Source organism: Canis aureus, chromosome 8 (genome assembly GCF_053574225.1).
Source record: "Canis aureus isolate CA01 chromosome 8, VMU_Caureus_v.1.0, whole genome shotgun sequence".
Classification (NCBI taxonomy): Eukaryota; Metazoa; Chordata; class Mammalia; order Carnivora; family Canidae; genus Canis; species Canis aureus.
The window spans coordinates 2532357-2545692 of NC_135618.1; the positions used below are offsets into that span (position 1 = coordinate 2532357).

The window sequence follows — 13336 nt, forward strand, 5'->3', positions numbered from 1 at the left end:
TAGGCCTTGATTTGTGTATTTTTTCATTCTGATGGAAAGACATGGGATATAGCAGTGCTGTTTTTTTTCTCATACATCTGTGCAAATGAGAAAAATGTCCTTCTTCCTTAGAGATCCCACTCCTCCCCGCCTGGCATCTTTATGCTGTAAACACCATGCATATAATTTGCAGCCATCTGAGATAGAGTGAGCTCTAGGACACTGCAGGGGTGTGGGAGGTTTGTTAGGAAAATAAAATGCTTGAGAGTTCCTGAATTTATCAGGAGTTTGAAGGAGTTTTTTTTTCCCCTTTTTGATACCACCTTCACTTAGATTTATATGCTGCTGACCTACTGTATCTAAACCTGTGCCAAATCAACCCTTTGCAACACGCAAATTAAAAAAGAAATCTAAATCTAGTGCATCAAGGGAATTTCCACTTACAGTCGTGCTTCTCCATCTTCTTGGTTTATATTTTATTTATGTTCTGTTAATGATAAATATAATCGTTTTTATTTTATTTCTCTGTTGGACAAATTTAGTTTAAATACACAAAGGCGATTATTTTAATTTTAAAATTTACATGTAAAGATTAACATAGCTTTATTCAGAAAAAAATTAATCACTAAAAAATAATAAGAATCATGATACAAGCTGAATAATATATCAAATTAGTTGTTCAGATCAGGTTCCTATTCTAGGTTAGTATGTAATTATTTTTATCAAATTTATGCCCTCTAGTTTTCTTCTCACAGTGATGTCAGATGATTCCTGCTGTGATATCTTAATAAAACCTTGAACCAAGAAAGGAAAAATGTCAGATCACTAACTCCCTCTTGAAAGCCCCATGTATCTCTGAAGACTCCTTTTTAGGTTCCTTCTCTTGGGTTAGTTTGCTTTCTTTACTGTTAGGACTTAACCTTCCGTTTTACTTAGTACCATACTTAGTACCTCTTCTCCTGTCCTTCATCCCTAAATGTTGCTCTTGACCTTTACTGTGTGACTGCCGTAAGTTGCACATTAAGCACGTGTGAATCCTTCTTCACCTCTTTCAGAAGCTTCATTTGGTGCTTCTATGTTCTACCACTGTAGTGCAGCTCAGTTCAACAACTATCCCTTGATGAACTATTATGTATAGACTTCTAGACAAGGACTTTGGGGGACACAAAGTTGAAAGAAAGATAGACCTTGAACTCCTCATTCAATAGACAATCACAACAATGGTAACCATAACTGATATTTAACTTTTATTCAACATAGTACTAGAAGTCTTAGCCACAGCAATCAGACAAGAAAAAGAAAGAAGAGGCAAAGAAATATTGGTAAAGAAGAAATTAAGCTGTCGCTATTTGTAGATGACATGATACTAAACATAGAAAAATCTTAACAACTCCACCAAAAACTGCTAGAAGTAATAAATGAATTCAGTAAAGTGGCAGGATACAAAATTGATACCCAGAAATCAGTAACATTTCTGTACAGGAACAACAAAGTCACAGAATGAGAAATTTATAAAACAACACCATGTACAAATGCACTGAAAAGAATAAACTACACGGGGATAAACTTAACCGAGAGGTGAAAGACCTGTACTCTGCAAACTATAAAACACTAATGAAAGAAATTGAAGATGACACAAACAAATGAGAAGATATTCCATGTTGATGGATTAGAAGAATTAGTATCATCAAAATGTCCATATCACCCAAAGCGATCTAGGGATTCAGTGTAATCCCTATCAAAATACCAACAGCATTTTTTACAAAGTAGAACAGACAATACAAAAATTTATGTGGAACTACAGAAGACCCCAAATAGCCAAAGCAATCCTGAGAAAGTCCCAGATTTCGAGATATACTACAAACTATTAATCAAAACAGTATGGTATTGGCACAAAAATAGACACATAGATCAATGGGACAGGATACAGACCCCAGATATAGCTCACATATATATGGTCAGTTAATCTTTGACAAAGGAGACAAGAATATACAATGAGGGAAAGACAGTCTTTTCAACAAATGGTGTTGGGAAAACAACAGCTGTATGTAAAAAAAATGAAACTGGACCACTTTTAACACACCCACAAAAATAAACTCAAAATGGACTAAAGACCTAAACATGAGACTTGAAACCATTAAAATCCTGGAAGAGAACATAGGCCACAATTTCTCTGACAGGCATAGCAACATTTTTCTAGATATATCTCCTGAGGCAAGGGAAACAAAAGCAAAAATAAACTATTGGCACTACACCAAAATAAAAAGCTTCTGTACAGCAAGGGAAGTCATCAACAAAACAAAAAGACAACCTACTGAATGGGAGAAGATACTTGCAAATGACATATCTGGTAAGGGGTTAATACCCCAAATCTATACACAACTCAACACCAAAACAAGAAGCGATCTATTGAAAAATGGGCACAGGACCACTTTTTTTCCAAAGAAGACACACCGTTGGCCAACAGACAGATGTCAAGATGCCCAACATCACCAATCATCTGGGAAATGTAAATCAAAACCACAGTGACCTATCACCTCACACCTGTCAGAATGGCTAAAATCAAAAACACAAGAAGCAACAATTGTTGGCAGGGATGTGGAGAAAGGGGAGCCCTCGTGTGCTGTTGCTGGGAACGCAAGCTGGTGCAACCACTGTGGAAAACAGCATGGAGGGTCCTCAGAAACTTAAAAATAAATATTCTATGGTATGTTCTTATCATTGGTTTACCAATAAGAACCCTGAAGCTTGTAGAGGGTAAGTTGTATTCTTAAAATCAGGAAGCCAGTAAGTGGTAGATTGAACGTAAGAGGCAGGAAGTGCCAAGAGTTACCCAGAACCAGACTGAGGCCTTATCTCAACTGTGTGCTCGTGGACTGACGTGTGCACACACGTGTGTTCATTCAGTCACAAAGCAGGTTTAACATAATCAGAAAGCTGCTTCTTGGGGATTCCAAACTCACTTCCATTAGGCACTTAACTTGGCCTCATCCATGTCACACGAAGAAAGCGTGAGACAAAGTTGTACAACACAAAAGCTACGAGGTGGGGTAAGAAGTCAATGAACCTTTGAAGTCAGTCCCTCTGTCCAAGTGAAGGAGGCTCTCGGTTGTGTTCAGGGGTGTGCAGGGCAGAGGCCTTGGCAGGCCTCTGACCCTTGTGATGCTGTCAGACGTGAAGGCTGGGCATCTGGAAAGCCTAACAGTTGGCTGCAAAAATCCCCCCTTTTCAGAGGAGTCAGGTCAGTCTTGGGCCTTTGCGGGCCTCCCCTGTTTCTGTGGGTTATCATCAGCCTGGGGGTCGTCCACCTGTGCTGGTGTCCATGACAAGGAGGCTCAGTGGTGATGGACTTGCTGCTTAGGACGCCGGGGTGCATTGCAGAGGTGCAGAGGGCCCGTGGCCAGCCGGTCTCCCCGTCAGGGGCCTCCCCACCCCAGAGGGGGCGCATGGCCAGCCAGTCCCCTCACCTGCGCCTTCCCACCCGGAGGGGGCACACGGCCAGCTGGTCCCCTCCCTGGGCCTCCCCACCCCAGAGGGTGCATGGCCAGCCAGTCCCCATCGGGGGCCTCCCCACCCCGGAGGGGGCGCACGGCCAGCTGGTCCCCTTCGGGGCCCCCCCACTCCTTGGTGTCTTTGGATCCGAGGCCTGGAACCGCCAGCAGCCGGCCCTCTGTCCATCGCTCAGTGATTGTGTAACCAAGACCGGAGACACGATCATCCAAAAATGATTTGTTTGATCTGAGACTGCATTTCCTGTGATCCCCTTTTGCTATGAACACAGTCGCCCACGAAGGCAGATGTCACCCCGACTTACAGTTAGAGGCGGATAAAGCAGCCAGAACTGTCTCCGTGGGCTTGACCCTCCTGCCCCCGCTGCCTGCTGCCCTTGGGAGAGGGCTCTCCTCCCTAACCTACAGCAGCAGATCTTGAGAAAGAAACAAACCAGAAAAAACAAAAAACAAAAAACAAAAACAAACAAAAAAACTAAAAACCCAAAACCCTCCAGCGTTCAGATACGGGAACCCGGAGGATGCACAGGGTCGCGGGGTCGCGGGGTCGCAGGGTGGGCGCCGCACAGGCTGCTCGGGCCCCTGGCCCTGGGCAGCCACAGGAAGGGATGATGCTCGGTTATGCCAGGGTGAGGTCACCGGCCCTGGTCCCCTAAGGGCCCAATGGGGCTTAGCACAAGTTCCTATAATTTGGAGAACCGAGTCAGAGAGAGCCCTATGCTCGGAGGCTCAGAAAGGGACTCCTGAGGTCGCCCTTGCACGTGGGGGCACCGCGTGCCCAGGGGATGCCACCCAAACTGGAAAGGCAAATCCAGAATGGGTCTGCGGCCTAGACTCCCTGTAGGCCAGATGCCTCTGTATATCATCCTCTGAATAAGCATCGTGGAACCACTTATGACATGCCCTGGTGTCACCTCCCCAGAGGTCAGGCAGCAAAACAGGGAGCTCCAGGGGGAGGAGGAAGCCTGGAGGCCAAGGGACCTGCAGGCTCACCTCCTCCTGTGGCTCACCGAGCCCCGAGCCCCCAGCCGCTGGCCTGTGCACAGGCCGACCTGAGGTGGGCCACACAGCAGCAGGTGTCGGGGCTCCCCAGCAGGCCCCTGGCGCTCTGCTAGGCCGCATCTTTTCCGGGGACCTTGTGACTTCCTGACGCACCGGGACTCCCTGCCCCGACAGGTGCCTCCCCCGGGGGTGTCCGGAGCACACAGGAGCCACCCTTGTCACGGAGGCCCAGCCCCTGAGTCCCCGTGTCCCTGTCGAGGGGGGGTGGGGGGGGCAGATGCCTTCTACGTGACCCAGGGCTCTTCCCTGAATAGTCAGGACTTGTCCATGAATGGATAGAAGTTTACCATACAAGCTGTTCTCACAAGTCAGGAAAGATTCCTTTGAAAACTCCTGCCAAGATGAGATTCTCTGAATGTTCCCAACCCAGTGTGTTCCCTGTTGGGAACACGAGCCACCGGCAAAGTTCCTTTGTTGGTGCTTTCCCTGATATTTTAATTATATTCTCCAAATTCCACCCAACATTTTCTTTGACCCAATGATTATCCTCTTAAGGTAAAAATGCCCACGTAGTAGTGGAATTTACGTGTATCGTTGGTCTTACTCCAAAATGGAATCACAAAGGCCAAGAAGCACATTTTGCTTCTAGTCGGAATGGAAAGTAACCTTTAGAAGGGCCTGATAAATTGGATTTCTTACGTAGTTTTCTGATAATCATCAGTTTGACTCTGTTAAGTACCAAGTGGCATTTTGAGCCTGCAAGTCGGCCAGAGAACTACGTCGAATTCCCCGCGTCCTAGGCGACCTTGAACACCTCAGCGCATTTCCGTAGCCTTCTGTTTGTCTGATAAGGAGCATGTTTAGTTATTTTCTGCTCTTGTCAAAGGCACAGTCATCATGTCTTTCAAAAAATGGGTTACGTAATTCGTTTAACCCATAGAAGAACGTTAATTTTAAAAATTCCATGAATTTTCAAATTCCTGTGGCGTTTGGATCAAGGCTCACCTTTAGGCAAAAGAACATTCAAGGTCCTCTTTGCTTCTTGAAACCCCTTCCTCGGGAGCCACCCTTATCCCCACCAGAGATAGGCTGATCCCCCTGACAGTCTTACGGAAGAGATGTTATTAATTCTACGTTATTAATGATGAGAATGAGACTCGAGGAACCTAAATACTGGGCCCCAGGTGATGCAACTGTAAAGTGGCCCAGGCAAGGGTCAAACTGTAGGTCTGACACCAAGTCTAATCTTTTTACCTACAGCATGGCTTTCTTAGCATTCCCTTCTTTTTCTCCCCCCCAAAAGTTCTCTCTTGACATTTCAACTCTGAGGCTCCCACAACCCCATAGTGAGAGGTCAGGATTCTTTTTTTTTTTTTCAAAGATTTTATTTATTTTTTCATGAGAGACACACAGAGAGAGGCAGAGACACAGGCAGAGGAAGAAGCAGGTTCCCTGTGGGGATCCTGATGCGGGACTCGATCCTGGGACCCCGGGGTCACGCCCTGAGCCAAAGGCAGACGCTCCACTGCTGAGCCATCCAGGCGTCCTGAGAGGTCAGAATTCTGACAAAGAGATGACAAATAGAGGAAATGACCAAATAATATACAAGCCATGATCTTTACCTATCCTTTTGTTATTTTCTCAAAACTATTTGGTGGTTGACAGTTCGCCCTCCAGGTGTACAGTTGATAGTACTAGGCCAGCCTGTCGCTGGGCGTGAATAGCAAGGCTAATCATCCAAGGTGCAATGATGCTTACCCCAGCCCGGTGGGTTGCCAGGGCAGGTGGCCTGATACAGTGGAGACGTGGGCGTCCTACAGAACCGAGGTCAGGCTGCTGCATGGGGCCAAGGACACAAGTTCAATTATTTGAGCTCATCTATAAAATGAAGGCAGGGGCACCTGAGTGGCTCAGCCAGTTAAGCATTTGCCCTTGGCTCAGGTCATGATCTTGGGGTCCTGGGATAAAGCCCGTGCTGGGCTCCCCGCTCAGTGAGGAGCCTGCTGCTCCCCCTCCCTGCCCCTCCATCCCGCTCACGCTGTCTCTCTCTCTCTCTCTCTCTCTCTCAAATAAATAAATAAAATCTTTTAAAAAATGAAGGTGGAGATTTTTTTTTAACACATAGTAGCTATTATAGTTATGGAGTCATTTTGTGACAATCTTTTTTTTTTTTTATATTAGTTCTGTATTGTTTATGGGCAGACATTATAAAGGAAGTTTCCAATCCCTGGAAGAAAAGGATATTTCTTTTCGTTTTTTAAAACTTAAATTCAATTAGCCAACGTATAGTACATCATTAGGTTCAGATGTGGGGTGCAATATTGTGGCGATCTGATACACAGCAGGGATTGGTCTCCTCTTTTTTCTTTTTTAACTATCCATTGAATAAATGTGTGGGTGAATAAATGAGTGGATGAATTCCCAGTTAGATGTTTTTCAGACCCATCTGAGCAATGGACATGTGGCAGTTATCCATGCACTTAAGCATGATTTGCTAAAACACACCCCATTGTCCCTAATCTTCTCTGTGCAGCTTGCCTAGGAGGAGAAAGGGAGAAAGAGTTTGCAAAACCCATGAGAGAAGAGGACTGTTTAAGGAACCAAATACAAGATGCCACGGATTTGGGGTTCCTACCTCCAACCTTCTGAGAAACATGAACCTTCATCAGATCCATGGACAGACGAGTATTTAATCCTTATATTTTATACCAAGAGCACCCCGAGTTTTACCCCTATTCAAACCACAGGGAAAGAAATCCATCAAGCATCCATGTTTAATGTTTCAAGCCATGCATTGAGATTTTTTTCTCAGGTTTGGCTCGGAAACAGCTAAGTGTTGCTCCTATTTGTACTCTGCTATCTTGAGGAGAATCTGGAAGTCTCCAATCCCAAAGGCAGGCTTGACTAATCAGAATGACTAATCAGAAACCTTAGGAGAAAGGTTCCACGGTGTGAGATATCATAAAATCTCAATATTGGATGGGATTTTAAGGTAATCCAGGCTTGGAGAGTTCAAGAACTAGTAAAATTTCAAAAAGCAAATCAAAATAAAAATAAAAACAGATAACTGACCTAGGATGGCTACATTGATTCCTGTAGGGCCGCCATAACAAATCACCACCAACTAGGAGGCTTAGGTAACAGAAATCTATTGTCTTGAGGTTTTGGAGGCTAGAAACAGAGACCAAGACGTGCCCATATTTGGTTCCTTCTGAGGGCTGTGCAGGGAAATCTGTTCCATGCCCCTCCCCTCTCTTCCGGTGGTTTGCTGGCCTTCTTTGACATTCCCTGGCTTGTAGCTGGCATCCTCCCAGGATATTTACTTCACCTTTCCTTTGTATGCCTCTGTGTCCCAATTTCCCCTTTTCATAAGGACACAGTCATACTGGATTAGGGCCCACCCTGATGCCTTCATCTTAACTTGATCATCTGCAAAGACCCTGTTTCTAAGTAAGGACACGTTCACAGGTCCCGGGAATTAAAATCTCAACATCCTTTAGGGGATGAAATTCAACCCCTGACCATGACAAACTTGTAGTTTAATTAAAGAATTAAAAAAAAAAAACACCAAAAACAAAACTCTGCAGTCTATTATCTTCATCTTTTCAAATAGAAGACATTTTAACACCAAAACTTTTAGGAATATTGTCATCTCACTACAAAGGGGAGTCTTTTCCTGGAAAAGCAAGCGCAGCCTTCTGCCAAGTAACCTGAGAGCGCAGACGGCGGGGCTCTCGCTTCCTAATCGTGCTCTGCTTTACGGGCACTTGGTCACAGACCATAGGGATCTGCGGAAAGAGTCTCCTTGGCCCCTTCCTTGGTCTAGTGCAAGGGCTCGGGCGCTGCACGAAGGCCCTCTGTGAATGCAGCCAGAGTTCTGAGACTCTCATTCTCTTATAGGACGATGAATACAAGCAAAACAGGCCGTGAGGAGAATGCGGTGCCAACTGATGTCCCCGTACTGTGCCCACATTCTGTGGGACCCGGCTCCTTCCCTGGTCCCTGTGTTTTCTTCCTCACGTATGCTGCGAGCTGTTTCTGTGAAGCAAACTTGTTTTTGTGAAGTCTCACTGCAGGGACTGAACTCCATACTAAAGCATCTTTGCAGCATCTGGAATCCAAATTTCAGCTTTGCCTCTCCCAGCCTGGATTCAAAGTGATACTGACTCAGTCAGCCATTTGCTTGGATTTTTCATGAACGATTTTATAGTTGCGTGAAATGAGGAGTAACTGCTATTCAAGGGCAATGATTGATCATAAGCGACCACTTGAGTCCTGGAAGACGCGTCTTATTTAGGGATAGGGACCAGCTTGCTCAAACCTTTAGGACACTAAGCACCTAGTTAACCTTGGGTGGTCGGCCTCGCTATTCACGCCCAGCAACAGACTCACCTAGAAGGTACACATGGAGGGTGAGCTGTCAACTATCAAGTAGTTTTGAGAAAATAAAAAAAAAAAAGAATAGGTAAAGATCGTGGCCTATCTATTATTTGGTCACTTTTCCTTTTTGTCATTCCTTTGTCAGAATTCTGACCTCTCACTCTGGGGTTGTGGGAGTCTTCAGGGTGGAAATGTCAAGAGGGAACTTCCAGACTTCCTGGTCTCCATCTTCACTCAGCCAGCCTCTCAACACTTAGATTTTCCATTGCATAACTTCTGTTTGTTTGTTTGTTTTGCATTTATTGAAATGCTGAGCTATTTTGGATATCAGTGTGTGTCTGTATTTGATATTCCCTCCGTGAAAGATCATCTGGTCTTCAAAGGAAATACCATATCTCCAAGCTCCGAGTCCTAACCCCGTTGCTAAGAAGATAGACAATCTTGGTTATATCAAGTAGATCTATTTGAACCTCCATTTCCTCATCGATACAAAAAGAGGACAGTGGGGAGATACCCTGATACGTGTGTATGTAGTGTGTCCTAGGCATCGCTGTCCTTTGCTGTCTCTGGAGGTGCCCAGTTGAGGCTTGTGGCCAGATTTACTCATGTGAGGGCTACTCAGTTATCAAAGCAGATGCTTTGATACCTCACATCCCTGCTGGGCAACCTTGGTGGACACTGCTGAGTGAAGACTCAGGCGACCCTGACTGCTGCCTAACCTCATCCTCTTGTTTCTCTCTTCTCCCTTTCGGTTGCCATCGAGCCAGAAGCACTGCTCCAGAACGAGTAGACTCTTCTCCCCATCCTCCTCATCTTTACAGACACCATTCCATCTCCCCAGAGTACCCGTATGCTTCCTGCCCCCTTGACCAACCCTCACCTCCTCGGGGAAGCCTTCCCGACCACCAGTCTGCTATCAGAATCTGTGCAGCTGCTGGAGCTTTTTTTTTTTTTTTAAGATTTATTTATTTATTTTTTCATGATAGACAGAGAGAGAGAGAGAGAGTCAGAGACACAGGAGGAGGGAGAAGCAGGCCCCATGCTGGGAGCCCGATGAAGGATTCGATCCCGGGACCCAGGATCATGCCCTGGGCCAAAGGCAGGCACCAAACTGCTGAGCCACCCAGGGATCCCAGCTGCTGTAGCTTTTATTTATTTATTTATTTATTTATTTATTTTTTTGCTGTAGCTTTTAAAACTATTTTCACCTCCGCATTCTAACTGTACCATGTAGAAAGATCGCACTAGAGTGGTTGTGAGCATAGCGTCTTGTTTCAGACTGCCTCCGTGTGCAATCATCACCGTGCCACTAATTAGCCGTACGCCTTGGACAAATTATATTCCTGCACCTCAGGGTCCTCATCTGTTGAATGAGGATAATAATAGTACTTATCTCCTGGTACGTTTTTAAGGATTGATGAGTTAACGTACGAAACCACATAGAAGAGCGAACGTGTTATTGAGGTAACGCTATCCGCTAGTACCATCCCAGATTCCTGTTTCCCTTCAGGGTTCCAAAAAAAGGAAAGAACTAATTTGCTATAACATCAGAGTTGTAAAGTCTTACGATCTCCCTTTCTTTGCATCTCTGAATGTCTCCCCTTCCATCACCCGCTTCACACCTCAGCATCCTCTCTCTCCTTGAATTGTCTGATACAGTGATGTTCACCTGTTCTGGTGAACGTGATGCACCAAGAATCGGGCCATTCCTATGTAAGAGGAGAGGGAGGATTTGTGTTGGAAAGGTTACAAGACCTAATATGTGTGACAATGCCCCGGGATGAATATGGCCTGGTGCGGTCATGTGGATCGTTCATGAAATGCTCACTCAATGCCTTGCCTGTCCTGTACCCAGCCCGTCCCACCAGCTCCTGAGGAGACAGTCCTTGCCTGCACGCTGTTCGCTGGTTAGTAGGGGATACGGACGACTCTACGTCGGTTGGGAGGTGATGTGATTGATCAGTTGTGATGAAGAAGAAAACCAGCTGCTGTGGGAACCCGCAGTGCATATAACTCTCCCCCATACTACGAGAAGGCTTCCTGAGGAAAGGGCGAGGCTCAGTCTCAAAGGCTGAATCGGGATCGGTCTTAGAAATAAGAAGTTCTCCTCCAGACTAAAGGATAATCACATGGGAGAAGACACAGGGGCCCAGGGCACTGCTGTGTTTTGGAACTACTGCAAGAGTTTCCGAGTGACTGCTGAGCGGGAAGAGATAAGCATAGACCAGATTATAAAGGGCTTTTATGCTTCTGCCTGGATTTTATCCTGCAGGCAATGGGAAGCGTCTCAAGAGTTAGGTAAAGAATTAACAGTGCCAGACCTGGGTTTATACTGGCTGTAGTGGGAATGATAAGTTGCCGGGCACTGCGGCTCCAAACAGGAGTTTGCAGGGTTATTGCAATAACCTCCATGAAACAAAAGCTTAAGGACCTGAACTAAGGGATGCAGATGAAAGGACCAGAGAAGGGACACCTGGGTGGCTCAGTGGGTTAGGTGTCCACCTTAGGCTCAGGTCATGATCCCAGGATCCTAGGATCAAGCCCCATGTCAGGCTCCCTGCTCAGCTGGTTCTTCCCCTGCCTGTGATCTCTTTCTCATTTTCTCTTTCAATTAAGCAAATAAGATCTAAAAAAAAAAAAAAAAAAAAAGAAGGAAAGACCAGAGGGAAAAAAATAGTAAAACTAAATAACCTGGGAGAGAAATGACACAAAATTTATACCAATTGTTTTGGGGATGTAACTGTATGTCTTTCAGTGATTTGATGTTGGTCTCCTCAACATTTCAATAGACTTTCTAGATGCCATGACTGTAATGATAGGAATTTTGAGTATATCCAAGGTGATCTTTGAGCAGTTAGGACTTTGGAGGACACCTCACCCACATCTCTGTGGGCAACAGTCTTTCCCATGGGGGTGCACCCTTGGGTTACAAAAATAACCCAAAGCTGTCAATTTTATTCCTAATTTTCTTCGGCATGTTTCTTTAGATACAGAGCCTGTTGCAGATTAACTTTAATTTTATTTTTTACTTTGCAGACCTCTGTCCCTACTTCTCTGCTGGATCACTGCCAAACCCCAAGCTCCTATCATGCACAGTAGCTATTTCCTTCTCTGTGGCAAGCAGGCTGCTAGAGTTGAGGGGAGAAGGAGATGTTCTCTGCTATATATATAACATGGCTGATGTTGAAGTGCGCTGCTTTGTATCCTCATCCTGAGTGTCAGCCTCTTACACTGTGCAGGAGCCAATGACTGAGTGTCCACAGCTCTGAGCAATGCTAAGTGTAGATTGAATCACAAGAGACTCCTTCAGTTTGCTTTTATATCCTTTTGGCTGACAATTTTATTTTATTTTTTTTTTAATTTTTATTTATTATTTATGATAGTCACACAGAGAGAGAGAGAGAGAGAGAGAGGCAGAGACATAGACAGAGGGAGAAGCAGGCTCCATGCACCGGGAGCCCGACGTGGGATTCGATCCCGGGTCTCCAGGATCGCGCCCTGGGCCAAAGGCAGGCGCTAAACCACTGCGCCACCCAGGGATCCCTGGCTTATAATTTTATATTGTAATTGTACATAAATGTAGACTGAGGGAGGAAAGAGATTCCGAACACATTGCATTAAGCATTTCTTTTAAGATCCTATTTGTTGTCCTGTCTGAGGTGAGACACAAAGTGTTCTGCATGCAGTCTGGTGCACACATTAACATGAGAATCACCAGGATGCCCGGGGGGCTCAGTGGTTTAGCCTCTGCCTGCAGTTCAGGATGTGATCCTGGGATCCTGGGATCGAGTCCCACATCAGGCTCCTCACAGGGAGCTGCTTCTCCTGCTGCCTGTGTCTCTGCCTCTCTTTCTCTCTTTGTGTCTCTCACAAATAAATAAAATATTTTTTTAAAAAATGGGAATTGCCTTCCAGCCTATATTTCAATTTCAAGATAAGAGAGCAAGAGTGAGAGACACAGCACAGCCTGTAGGGGACCACTGCCATAAGGAATTTTGTGCACTCCATGAGGGGTGGCGAGCCTATCCTGGGAGGTGACTATAATACATGAATCAATTTATCTTGGATAAGCCTCTCTAAACCCAAGTGACAAAATGGTGATGTTCTGGACTTGAGTGTTTTGATACCTATTTGTTGCAAAACATATGTTGGGCCAGTGGGAGAAAACATAGAAGTAGCTTCGATGCAGTTAATGATATATACCAGGAATTATAGTCTAGTGAAGTTCAAACCAACTTTTCTTGGGAGAAACATTGACATATGGGATGAGACTGATGCCCAAGATTCTGGGGAAGGATTTACAGATAAAATTGAGGGAAAAGGGCCTAAAAGTTTCCTTGGCAATCCCCAGAGATCTCACCTTGAGCTTGGAGTTTAAGTGCTAGAATTGAAACTTGAAACACTGGCAGATGTTGATTTTTGGAGATGATAGCTTTGGAGTGTGGTAGCTTTCTATCTTGTTATTC

The 13336-nt window shown here is 45.2% G+C and overlaps 1 protein-coding gene across 4 annotated transcripts in view; it reads right to left on the reverse strand.

The window, feature by feature from the left end:
- PTGER3 (prostaglandin E receptor 3) overlaps positions 1–13336 on the reverse strand; it is a 224411-nt gene that overhangs the window by 73974 nt on the left and 137101 nt on the right. Inside the window, exon 3 of one of the 4 annotated variants that reach the window (XM_077905016.1) lies at positions 5861–6052. The exons of the other annotated variants lie outside the window; for them this stretch is intronic. Within the exon in view, the coding sequence (XP_077761142.1) occupies positions 5879–6052 (174 nt within the window). The 3' untranslated portion in view covers positions 5861–5878. Of the gene's footprint in view, positions 1–5860; positions 6053–13336 lie in introns of those variants that run through there. 4 annotated transcript variants of the gene reach the window in all.